The sequence below is a fragment of the Sparus aurata genome, chromosome 19 (genome assembly GCF_900880675.1).
Source record: "Sparus aurata chromosome 19, fSpaAur1.1, whole genome shotgun sequence".
NCBI lineage: Eukaryota > Metazoa > Chordata > Actinopteri > Spariformes > Sparidae > Sparus > Sparus aurata.
Window position 1 is genome coordinate 19,890,038 of NC_044205.1, and position 12,064 is coordinate 19,902,101.

The 12,064-nt window shown below is 43.7% G+C and overlaps 1 protein-coding gene across 7 annotated transcripts; it reads right to left on the reverse strand.

Annotated features, from left to right (window-relative positions):
* Positions 1-4,722: 4,722 nt before the first annotated feature.
* On the reverse strand, positions 4,723-10,426 carry adcyap1a (adenylate cyclase activating polypeptide 1a). 7 transcript variants are annotated; one of them, XM_030398897.1, is made up of 7 exons: positions 10,061-10,418; positions 9,725-9,829; positions 9,006-9,140; positions 8,338-8,442; positions 7,385-7,519; positions 6,709-6,829; positions 4,723-5,196 (listed from the first exon to the last, which is right to left on the reverse strand). In XM_030398897.1, the coding sequence occupies exons 2-7, from the start codon at positions 9,820-9,822 to the stop codon at positions 5,188-5,190; spliced, it is 603 nt and encodes a 200-aa protein (XP_030254757.1). In that variant the 5' UTR covers positions 9,823-9,829; positions 10,061-10,418; the 3' UTR covers positions 4,723-5,187. The 7 variants fall into 7 exon arrangements, with proteins under 7 accessions (XP_030254757.1, XP_030254756.1, XP_030254755.1 ...); XM_030398896.1 differs by having other exon boundaries at positions 5,022-6,829; positions 9,947-10,426; XM_030398895.1 differs by having other exon boundaries at positions 5,022-6,829; positions 9,994-10,425.
* Positions 10,427-12,064: the final 1,638 nt, after the last annotated feature.

The following is a 12,064-nucleotide window of genomic DNA, read 5'->3' on the forward strand; positions in this document are numbered from 1 at the left end:
GTGTCTGAGAGGGGTTATTACGCACACAGGGGAGCTGGGAGAGACACGCTGGGCTTTGTGTGGTCGCTCGGTCTGACATCCCATACCACACATCGTGGTGTGATGCTGCGACTACTCACAGTCCCGGGCGATGTGATTGCAGCTGAAGACCTGCCTGAGAGAGAGACAGAGCAGGCTTTACACAGACGAGTACAGACGAGCCATCGATGTCTAGAAAAGGTCCCGACCTATTATCAGATATTATGAGATATGGGGGATCTATTTGAGGTCGTTAGCCGTAATGTGGATTGACACGCGAGGAGGACTATGGCGTGGGTGGTGGTATTCCAAATGCCACCTGCTGAATCCCCCCCGGGGGTGCTCAACAGGGAGGAGACACGTTGGATTGATGAGCAAGAAACACCTTTTGTTGTCTTTATATCACGGTGGTTTGTAATTATTCCTCTTCTAACAAATACTGTGTATGTTTAACATCCTGCTTACGGATTAAGATCACTATAATGAGCCTGAGGGTTATTGACGCTAATGCCTTCGAGTCAGGGTGGAAAACGCACCAGCCACCAGCCAAATGCTTGTAAAATGTAAAAGTGGCCTACATTTTAAAATAAGAAGCACCTTTATTGATCCCACATGTGGACCTTTATTTTTAGATCAACTTTGTATGGTAGTGGACAGAGAGAGATACATTTTGATCCTGCTTGAATTGTGCCATGAACCACACATAAGACGTTTTTTACAATTTAAAAGTCAATTCTTACGAGTCGAGAATGTCGCAGTTTGTCGTCTATTAAGTAAAATGTCATGTCATGTTGTGTGAAACCGCTCAGTCGCATCGTCTCGCTTAACTCTGGGCACTAACACCGACATCGACGCCAACTCGGCACAGAAAAGGTAAGGGGGGAAAAAAAGGAAAAAAAGAGGAAAATCTCCTTAAACCTGACTTTAAAGGACAAGAAAGTTTCATACTGTTTATATTTGTTTATATGTGGCGGACCCTGCCACTTGTCTATCGTCAAACAGTGTTCTGGGGACCTTATTTTCCTCTGAAAACAGCTTCTTGATTCAGTAATGGAAAAAATAAACATATATTGTTACCTCATTAACATGTTAAATATTACAATTCTGAGTTTAAAAAGCTACATCCCTTTAACGATGGAATACTGCAAAATATGCGTAACAGGTTTGGGCATCTCTATAGAGCTCAACAGTGACCGCCCACTTTTTTAACGGCTCCGGTTCCGGAAGTGAATTTGCCATTCATTTACTCCATTGACGTTTCATAAAATCCTTATATAAAGAGTTTTAGGCCTGGAACCAAGTCAATCAGCTAGCAGATGAATCGTGACCATAAAACATTTAATTCGGCGCAAAAAAAACGTTGGAAAACGGAGAAAAAAGCAAAGATACAAGACTGTGTACATAATTATCTTAAGAGTAAAGCAACTACTCATCCCATAAACCATTGCAAATGTAACAGCGACGTCTCTGATTGGTGAAGCTCGCTGTTACCATGTAAATGTTTACCGAACCCGCAAATTTCATGTTTGGCTGAACCCTTAATAAACTCTTCTCCTCATCACTAAATGAACGCAGCAGGTCAGAAAGTGAAATCATGGTCGGTCTGTGGTAAACGATCGTAGAGTTCAGTGTTAGCATTAACCAGCTAACATGAAATTCGCGGGTTTGGTAAACATTTCCATGGTAACAGCAAGCTCCACCAATCAGAGACGTCGCTGTTGCACTATAGGATTGTGGGTAGTGTAGTACTTATCCATGACATCGCTTATCCCTTCTACAGGATCATATATCATCGTTTGACAATCTGATAACTTGTGGTAAGTCTACTTTGGATGGTTACGACATTATGGCCAATAATCAAAATCTATATGCAGAATATGAATGGCATTTTCACTTCCGGAACCTCACTGTTGAGCTCTATATGAGGTCCAGATCTTAAAGCACACTCACAATCCTTCTAATTTTTCTCCAGGTTCAGCGTCTCTGCTTGTTTTTTCCTCATGTATAATATAACCAGTACATTCATTCGAACACAAATCCTGCCTTGTCGGCCTCGGCTGTACGTATGAGCTAAAAGTCTGCATGCTTATGTCAACAGGCGTAATGCTGATGGTGTTCAACATCGCAGTTTGGCGTGTTAGCTTGCTCGCAGGGGGGATGACCAAAGAGTGAAGTTAGCCAGTAAGGCCTTTCAATCCACAGGCAGCTTCACAGAACCAGTTTTAAGACTTACAAAGACTTTAAGTTAGAAGAACTTGTGTTTTTGAGTTCTGCAGTGGTCTACATAAAAGTCTAACATGGAATATTAAAACTTGCGTTATGTTTACCTGCTGTAATGTGGATTCTGTGGCCACTCTGGGCGGCAGACTGTGAAGACGACACCGGCACATTATCACCTTTAAAGTCTGATGCAGCTAGAGTGTTAGCAAACAGCTTCCTATTAACACCTCCAGCAGACGACGAGCGTCATTTCCATTCGCTCGCGCTTGTATCCATCTGAAGAATCTTCAATATTTATCTCCCTTTTCGCTTCAGCAGCAGATCTCTTTTATGGGCAGGTTACAGAGCTTTATGAGTGATTATAACTTTTGACTGGATTCTGTATTTGATGGGGAGTCAGTGGAGAGCAATCAGAATGGACACCTTCGCAGCAGCATTTTGCGAATGATCCCGAGGCAAGTGAGAAGGACTCTAAAGCTCCTCCTTCACACACGAAGGCTCATGATTGGCGCTTCTCTCATGACAGACATATGGGAACGCAAACATGCAGCCAGAGAGGCTCAAGCATGGATGTCAGAAACAACAGATTCAGGTTATAATCGACCCAATAAAAAATGTTGGCAACGTATCTTTCTGCAAAACCACAGATAAGTTGTTTTTGTTCATTTGTTTTACGTGTTTCTCTGCTCACGAAACTGCACTCATGCTCTGGTTCAGTTTAGACACAAAACCCACTTGGTTAGGGTGAAGAAAAAATTGTGTTTTTGGCCAGAAATGCTGTTTTTGTCACCGCAAACACGTCTGGAAATTGTCCTGAGGTTGTCTTCAAAGTATCCAGTGATGTGTGACTCTTCCAAATATTGAAACGCTGTGGTCGGGTAAAAAACAAGTCATGTCAATGTGATATGTAACAGGTTTGGGCGACATCATATTCTGTCGACTGGGATGGTTACATTTTGATTTTGACCAAATGTAGCCTGTTTGTAGTTTCTGCATTTTGCCTTTGCACGTCTGCATGCAGGATAGGTGATAAATACATAGATTTCACAGCCGTCTTTTAGGCATTCAGGTTCGGTGTCAGTAACTTTCAATTGCATAACTTTCAAATCCGAACTTTACTTGATATGATGAGCTGGGAAAATGATCGGAGGACACAAATCCTGAGAACAGCGGACAGATCAACACTTTGCGCAAGATGTCCGTCAATTAATGGAACGTGGGATCTCAACCAAGCCTCTGATGAATAACTGGCACCTGAACTTTTACTGGATTCACTTCCTGTGATTGTCTCAACATGTTTGGCACTCATCGTGTTGCCGTACCCTCCCTTTACTTTGTGATGTTTTTCATTGGTCAGTACCTCGTGATTATGAAGATCTTCGTCTCGCGTAGCTGATCGTCCACATGCTGCTCGGCTGAGTGGGACGTTCTCCAGATTTATTTATGTAGCTTCTCTTCTGTTTGTTTGTTCACCTCTTTTGCCGTGTATCATAGGAACTGAGACCCAGCGACCTCTATTATAGCTGTGACAGCTTTATTAGAATTTTATGAATTCATAAAAGGTGCACCAACACCTTTCATGACACACAAACGTCCTCTTCTTGTACTCGGACGTTTATTTCTCAGCTAGCCTTGTGTCTGAATACACATGGATGCATCCCCTTCATTCCTGTGCATGTTAAGCTGAAACCAGTCGGCTCCGGCTTTCTTTTTTTCTTTTTTTTTTGCTTCAGGCGTCGAACATTGTTGTTTTTGGCACAAAGCGAATGTACCAGAGCTTGAGACCAGCCAACTGTTCCACCAGTGCTTTGCAGGCCTTTCGGTATTGCGACTGCTGAAGTCCCGGAGAGGTGCAAAGAGCAGCGAGGCAGTGCGTGTCGCGGGCTGGGTGATCCCTCCCACGCCTCTTTTTACTCATGCTGTCCCGAGGGGAGGCAGACACCCGGCCAACTGGTGTCACAGTTCCTCCGCCAAAGAGCCACTGAGTCACCGTGAAAGTGGGGCAGAGATTTTAGATCTTTTGCTCTCGTTTATCGCCCGTTTATCCTTTTGTTTCAGCGGCTTGTGAGGTAGTTTGCGACATCTTGTAGTTATTGACCGTTACAACACATAATAACCCACACCGATGACAAGAGGAAACTTCTCGTTTTTTGTTTTTTTTTGGTTATTTCAGCGTGAATTTAATGTTTTTCTCTCCCAGCTGATAGGTGTTTGTGCTTTAAAACTGTCTTATGTGGGTGTGTGTGGTCTCACTGATGTGTCACGTCTCCCTCTGTGACTTTTCTCTGAGTTTTCTCTCCTTTCTTATGCAACGTCCTGTCAAAAGTGTCGAGGGAGGGTCTTTGTGACTCGCCCTCGTCCTCCTGGATGTGTCCTAACTTTACAGTCTCATCATGGTGACACCGGCATCAAGGATTAGACGAAATTTTTTTTTTGTTGTTTACAAAAATTTATTCATACAAATCTTACAACACTTTTTTTTTCTTCTTTTTTTTAAACATTTGTTGACTTGACCCTTGCAGATCGCCATTTGAAGTAGTAATCTAATAGCCACTTTCTACACAGTAAATATATATATATATATCTTTGATGATTATTTCATTTGAGTAAGGCTATTGGCGCTTTTCATTATCATACATATAATGTTTCATGGAGAGCAACGGGGGTGGTGGTGGTGGGGGCGGGGACTGATCCTTCCCCTCTGATTTCACACAAAAAAAAAATAAGACTAAAAGCTCTACATCTAAGTGCTCTAAAAAAAAAAACAAGAGTGCAACAGAAAAAGCGGGGGGAACGCTTGGCGTCTGACAGAGAACAACAACATAAAAAGGGGGGTGGGATGTAAAGCTGATGATGTGCAGCATTGTAGGGCCACTAAATAGCCATCTGTGATTCATGGCGATTTTTAAAGTCGATGCAAGGCACCACAGCCGCAAACTGCTTCCTGCGTCACAAAGCCTAGAGGAGAATGCAAAAAATTAAAAGAAAAGGATTGATACAGTAAACACAGATCGAAGAACTTTTCTCACCCTGCTGTTTTTTTTGTTTTGTTTTTTAAAGCTCAAGTGTGCGTCCCTCCCTCACAAATCCCCCGGAGTAAATCAAAACTGCTGTGACTCGACTGATGTGGTTTGTTTAGCTCGTAGTTATTTTTTTTATTTTTTTTAATCTGCATGTTCCTGCTCAAATCTGCTCCCTTTTCACTCCCTCTCTCTTTGTGTGCCTTCCTCTTGCATCCTCCCTCATCTTTAAACGTTTTTTTGCGGACCACTTTTTAAAAAAATCGTCCAATCACAGCTGTGTGTTCCTCACGTACAGTTTTTTACAGTTACAAAACACTTTGGCCTAAAAAAAAAAAATGAAAATAAAAAAAAAAAGATAAAGCATGACATCAGACTGAGAGATTTTCTTGTCAGCAGTGAGTAAGAGTACATTCAGGTCAATTCTTTTTTTTGTTTTTCCTCGACATACAGCTTTTGTGTAGAAAAAATGTCGGTGGGAGGGAGAACAGAACACAAAACAACATCCAGAGGTGACAGGTATGTATGTTTGCAGTAGTCAGAAAAAGCAAGCAAAACCATCTAGTTGGAATCGTCGGCACGGATGCGGTGGCTTAGTGCAATTACTTTAATCATGCAATCTACTGTAGTTTTCTTTACATTGGTTCACATGACAGAAGAAGAGGGAAGCACAATAGACCCAGAAAGGTTCAAAACACAAGAGTTCAAAACTGCCTCGTCACGTCTCTCACGAGGAGCAGGGTCGATGGGAAACTCGCCATGTAACAAGTATCATTTCTTGTTTGTTTGGTTTTTTTTATGCTTTTTTTTTTTGGTTGTTGTTTTTTTAATTTGCTCGATGGTGCTTTCAGATGCTAGTGATACTTATTATATGAGAGGCATGAGGGGAAAAAAAAACCCTTCGGCAGAGTTAAGAGGTTTCCAAACACACAGGAACCAGTCGATAGAAACACAAGATTGGCACTTTACATGAGTCAGAAAAAGGTGAAAGCTCGCTCTGTAAACACTGTGGAAGAAGAAAAGGACAAGAAACGACCTCAGAAGTACTCTGGTCCTCATCTCAGATTTGGGATTTTTCTTTCTTTCTTTTTTTTTTTGAAAGGTTCTAAGGCCAACAGGGGGGGGGCTGTCTTAAATAATATCATCCCAGCGTCCATAAACAGGACGCTGATACATCTGTGTCTTTATCAGTCAACGGTGATATGTAGGACATATCGGTCTGAGCAAAGTCTCTCCACACTGTGGGATTAAAAAAATGTGTGAGACTCTCGAGAGACAGGAGCACAAATGAGACGGAAGAAGAAGAAGAAGCAGGAGGAGGAGGAGGAGGAGGAGGAATCGGGTTTGAGTGTTTTCAGAGCAAGATCACAAGGTGAGAAGAAAAAAAAGGGAGGGGACATGAGACGCCCCCCAGCGAGGACGCGGCCTCGGGAAAGAGCCTGAAACTCACCGGGTATTCGGGAGAGAACTGTTTCAGCCAGTCTCCCATAAAAGCCTCAAACTCATCCCCGTCCGGGAGGGCATCAAAGTTTATGTCTTGTAGGATTTGGTGCATACCTATGTCTTCAAGGCTGTTGTGGATAGAGACAACTAAACTCTTAATGTCACGTTACAAAAAGCAGCATTCACATACATTGATTGTCTTTTAAACTATTTATTTCTCCTCAGAACCATATCTCTTCACTGAATGTTTAAAAGACAAAAGGGCTGTTTGCTGAACAATGTGAGTCTCCCCTTCAATCTAAAAAAAAAATCAATCAATGAATACATAAATAGAGGCTATTTTTCTTTCTTTCCTTTTTTTTTTTCTCTTTAGAATGAACAAAAAAATTGGTCCACAAAGTAGATATGTGTGTCCTCAAGTGCTTTAAGTACAAAATAAAAAACAATATTATTATCAAAATATTCATTTTAATGGCTTACTTCATACATAAATACATGTTTAAGAACACAAAAAGCGATCCACTGATTGTTCAGATCTCAGAATGACTTCATCTGGGGGCTGCACACACTTAAGTTTTTTTGTTTTTCGGGGAGGGGGGGAGGAGGAGGGAGGAGGAAAGGGAGGAGGAGGATGCTACAAATATGCCAGCCGGCGTCCTTTGTTTCTAATTCTCTGTCTATACCTTTTCCCAAGGACTGCCGCCAGGTATTTCTTGACCGCCATTTGCTTTCGGTAGCGGCTGTAGCTGTCTGTGAAGATGCCGTCCGAGTGTCGCTTGGACAGCGGCTCTGAGCTGTCCTCCAGTGTTTTCCCCCCGCTGCGAGAGAGAGAAGGAGAGAGGGAGGGAGGGAGGCAGGGAGACAGGAGGGAGACAGGAGGGAGGTTTCACTACCATCACATTTACATAAACATGACCTCCTGTTTGTACAGCCTGCGGCGCTGAGGTGAACAGCCTGGACACTTGGATTGAACTTCAAGAGGAGGAATCTTTAGATAATCAGATTTGTTATTCAGCAGGCCAGTCTGTGCTTTTATTTTGAAGGATTTTTAGGGGAAATCAATGAGATTTCAGCGTTTAGTTGTTTCCAGGACACAGCAGGCAGCCATGCTTGAGAGATTTTTGCTTCGCACATTGTCTCACAAAGGCCTCGATTTCAGGGAAGTGCTCACACTCCTCTGTCTTTGTTCAACTTTAAGCCCATCCCAGGACGATTTTGCACACATTTTCAACCTGTGGGCCTCCATCGCACCCCCACCCCACCCCCCCCCCCCCCCTCCACCGGGAACCACTGGGACTCCATCCATCCTATAAATGATTCATATGGAAATAAATTTAAGCCCGCTCTCTCGGGCGCCTTAACGACAAAAGCAGAGGGCTCAGACGGTGACACTTCCCGAATCAATCAAGTGCCCATTTGTGCTCTCTCATGGCGTTAATACAGGCTGATTCAGAGGGCGAGGGGCGCTGGGAGATAATGGGACACCACAGACACGTATAACAGGGTGAATTATGAGCATTTAAAGGATCAGTACAACGAAACACCAGAAGAATAAAGGAAAAGGCACAGAACAAGGACGGATAACATTGAGTTTTAACATAAGAAAGAAGGTGACAAACAAGAAGGTGTTTCTTACCCTACACGTTTTGCCATCAGAGAATGCAGATATTTCCTTGCTGATAACTGACCCAGCGCTTTCCTGTAGGCTTTATTAAACATGCCGTCTGCATGCCTTTCCGTTCTGGGATGATAGATAGCCACACAGTAAAAATCACCACACACCCAACAGCGCAAGAGGCAACAAATTCAAAGTAGCTGCACTGCAAAAAAACACAAAGTCTATTATAGGTGTAAAAACTGGGCCTCAGTTTTAAGGTATTTCACTCGTGTCTTTGGGGTGCTTTCTTAAATGAATCTGCTCTAAATGTCCTGCGTGGTTTCACTTTTTCTGCCGAGGGAGCCAGTTCTTGTAGAGTATAGATTTCATTGCTCATGTTTCATTTCCCCCCACTATGTTCTTGCAATTCAAAGATGTTTAAGCCTGTTTTCAATCCACTGAGTTCTTCTGGGAAGTTCTGCCTCGAAACAATAAATAATAACTCAAATGAATAAAATAAAAACTGTTTCTTCTGACAACATCTTTGACAATACATTACATTAATCCAGACAAAGACTTAACAACATACGTGGACAGAAATAGGACTACAGCGATGAGGATGTTCAACGTGAATGTCTCCAAAGACAGAAAGAAAGTTCAGAAACGGTGGTGATGAGGATGATGATGAGGAGGAGGATGATAGTCACCTTTTCTCTGGTGGGTAAAACAAAGAGAAGACGTCGTCGGCGACAGACGGAGGGCTTCTCACATCCACCTGCTCTCCGTCATAATCCAGGGAGGGTAAGGAGTTTCCATCCTCGTCGTAAACCTCACTGTCAAGTCTGGGGGGGAAAAAAAAGGCAGACACGCCGTCAGGATCCAGAATGAAAGCAATTAAGCCAAATTCAAACTGAGAGGAATGTGTTGTAAACTCATTTAGAGAGTTTGTATGTCTTTAATTATACTAATAAGCTTTATTATACCGATTTATCCACCAGGAATGTGAAGTGTTGATGCGCAAAAATGCACTTTTTTCCCCGAAATCTGAACTCTAAATCTTTTCCTTCTACAAAAACGTTATCTATCAATTATCTAACCACACATATCTGTGGATTAATGGCCGCAGGCCACATTCACACACTGCGCTCCACTTCCCCTGGAGCCTAAATCCCATCACCGCCACTCCCTGGTGGATGTTTCTGCGCAATTATTTCTGTGCGCGCAGCCCTATGGATCGGCTGTCAGATGATGTTATCCAGTAATCCAATAGGCTATTATAGCCTCAGACATAACTAACTGTAAAGCAGACGCGCTCTTTAGCCTGCGCCCTGCTGCTGCTGCTGCTGAGCGCAATTACGCACAAGTTCTCCTCTCCAAAAATAAAAAAAAGCAACCTGATAAGTGAATAAGTGAAGGGTGTACGTACCTAACACTTGGAAAGCTAAGCCCCACAGGTGAGCAGTAGACGCTGTAATGCATTATGAGTCCATAGATGAGTAAGGCTAAAGTCGCTTTACTAGACATTGTCCTGCTGCAAAAGACAAAAAAAAAAGAAAAGAAAAAAAAAACACCCGACATTAATCACACGTAAGGACAATTATTCTGTGCATTTAAGTCGTTTCTATTATTTGCTGTAATATCTGGTCACCTTCACACCACACCTGTGAGTTTAAAAGCAAAATAAATCATCCACACCCGACTTTTTCCTCCAAACGCAGCCCACTTTTACGCTGCGTAAAAAAGGAGAAGTGCCTCCTCTTACCAGCTGCGAGACGCCGAACGCGATCCGCCGAAGACCTCAACTGGGAGAGTGAGATAGGATCTCTATCTCAGCCTCTCTCTCTCTCTCTCTCTCGCTATCTCTCTCTCGCCCTTCCTCTCTCCTCTTCCTCTGTTTCCCCCCTCAGTGAAGCGCCTCTCCTCGTCGGTCTCCGTGCGCTTGTTCCGAGTGTGCAGCCCTCTCCAGCTCAGTTCTCCAGGAGCGCTCTACGTGTTCTCGGTCATTGAAGAGCGCCAAACGTGTGCCGTCTGCGGAGAGCTTCTTCCCCTGCTGTCCTGTGAACTTAACTCCCCTCGGTTTTTTATTCATGAATCCGAAAGGCATGCCTTTTTCACTTGTCACGTAGGTGGCGTAGAGGGGGGGTTTGGAGACGGGGAGGGGGGCGGTGGGCGGCTGCGTCATCGCCCCGCCGTCCCATTGGAGTGCATCCTTCTTCCGCGTCAATGAGACACCCCGAGCCAAGCCATAAAAAAAAAGAAGAAAGAAAAAAGAAGAAGAATGGATCCTGAATTGAAACACGATCATTAATTAAACAGTGAGTTAATGTCAACATCTGACGTCACGCCATTAACTGCATCACGTGGCCTCTGGATGCGTGGTGGGATGGAGGGGAGCTGTCCGGTGCTGGAACATGACAGACACAAAAAAAAAAAAAAGTGTCTCCAATAAGGCTTCAAAGATGATTTATTTTTACTTGTTCCGTCCAACGCCCAGCTCTCCACCTCTCTGAGGGTCAGAGGTCAGTTACACAACCAGACATTTAAGTGTTGCTCGGAGGGTTTCACTCAAGGGACTCAGCATCGTTCATCTGAAAACGTTCAAAAAGACCAAATATGGGCATGCATGGTTTTCAGTGGAGGGTGACGGGAAGCTGACGTATGGGAATATGTACATATTCAACGTTAACCGTGTCGTGAGGAGCTGTCCGGTGCTGAAACACGACTGAAGGTTCCCGTCTCCGAGGGGGCCAGCGTGTCCATGTTCAACCGCTGTAAAGGTCAGAGGTCAAGCTGCGTTACACAACCACGTGATGAAGATCAAGAGCAGGGCCGGAGAACGTGTCGTTATCCAGACTATGTATCGTCTGAGGTTTTGGATATGGTGATACGACACACGTGTTGTCTTCTCCTGGGGTTGATCGCTGCATTACAGTAAAGTGACGTCATGTTCTGAACCTACCAGATTGTTCTACTTGCTCTTTACACGCTTGGTCTTCGTCATATACACATTACTGATGATTATTGATCAGATATCTCATTGTGTTATTGTTTTTGTGAAAGTACAGATAGCCAGGGGCGGTTCTGGGGGGGGGGGGGGGGGCCAACAGGGGCCAGTGCCCCCGTAACTCCGAGTCTGGACCCCGCTGTGGCCCCCCCGACAGGGAGTCTGCATCAATAATGCAATGACAGATTTCTTGCAATGACTTTATTTTGAAGGGAAAGGCAGAAATAAAGTGTCTCAGCAGTTTACTACCCAATCAAAATTGCTGAAAGTGTAAACACCGTTTTGTCTGAATGAGGGATTTATCTTTTTTTCCAGGTTGTTTGTGCCCCCTAACAAAAAAGCCGGCCCCAACCTGGCCCCCCTATTAAAACTGATCTAGAACCGCCACTGCAGATAGCCATCCTCACAGGACCGATACAGAAGCATAGAGTGCCCAAGTCATCTTCCGGTGGACCCCACGGGACCTTCTGTCAGGTCAACTTTGTATGGTAGTAAATGGACAGAGACCAATAATGTTGTGAATTCTGTCATGATGTTTGTCATCTTAGAGGATCATTTTCCAATTCAGGAAAGTCGTAATTAAAGTAAAGTTTCATCAAGTTTTGTGTTAAAGCGCAGGGTGAACTACGTCGTCTCGCCCGACACACGTCACCGACACCAACATGGCTGCCAATTTGACACAGAAAATGTGCTAAAAAAAGATAAAATTCACAATAAATCTGCTCATATCGACAACTGCAGTCGTGTAAAAGGAGAGTTGGT

What these genes read in the sequence shown, in the direction of transcription:
- adcyap1a (XM_030398896.1), bottom strand. Translation starts at nt 9,822, where the DNA reads ATGTCTAGTAAAGCGACTTTAGCCTTACTCATCTATGGACTCATAATG. An exon ending in TTTTACCCACCAGAGAAAAG is followed by an intron (nt 8,443 to 9,005) that starts GTGACTATCATC and finishes CTATCATCCCAG; the next exon opens with AACGGAAAGGCATGCAGACG. An exon ending in GCGGCAGTCCTTGGGAAAAG is followed by an intron (nt 6,830 to 7,384) that starts GTATAGACAGAG and finishes TATCCACAACAG; the next exon opens with CCTTGAAGACATAGGTATGC.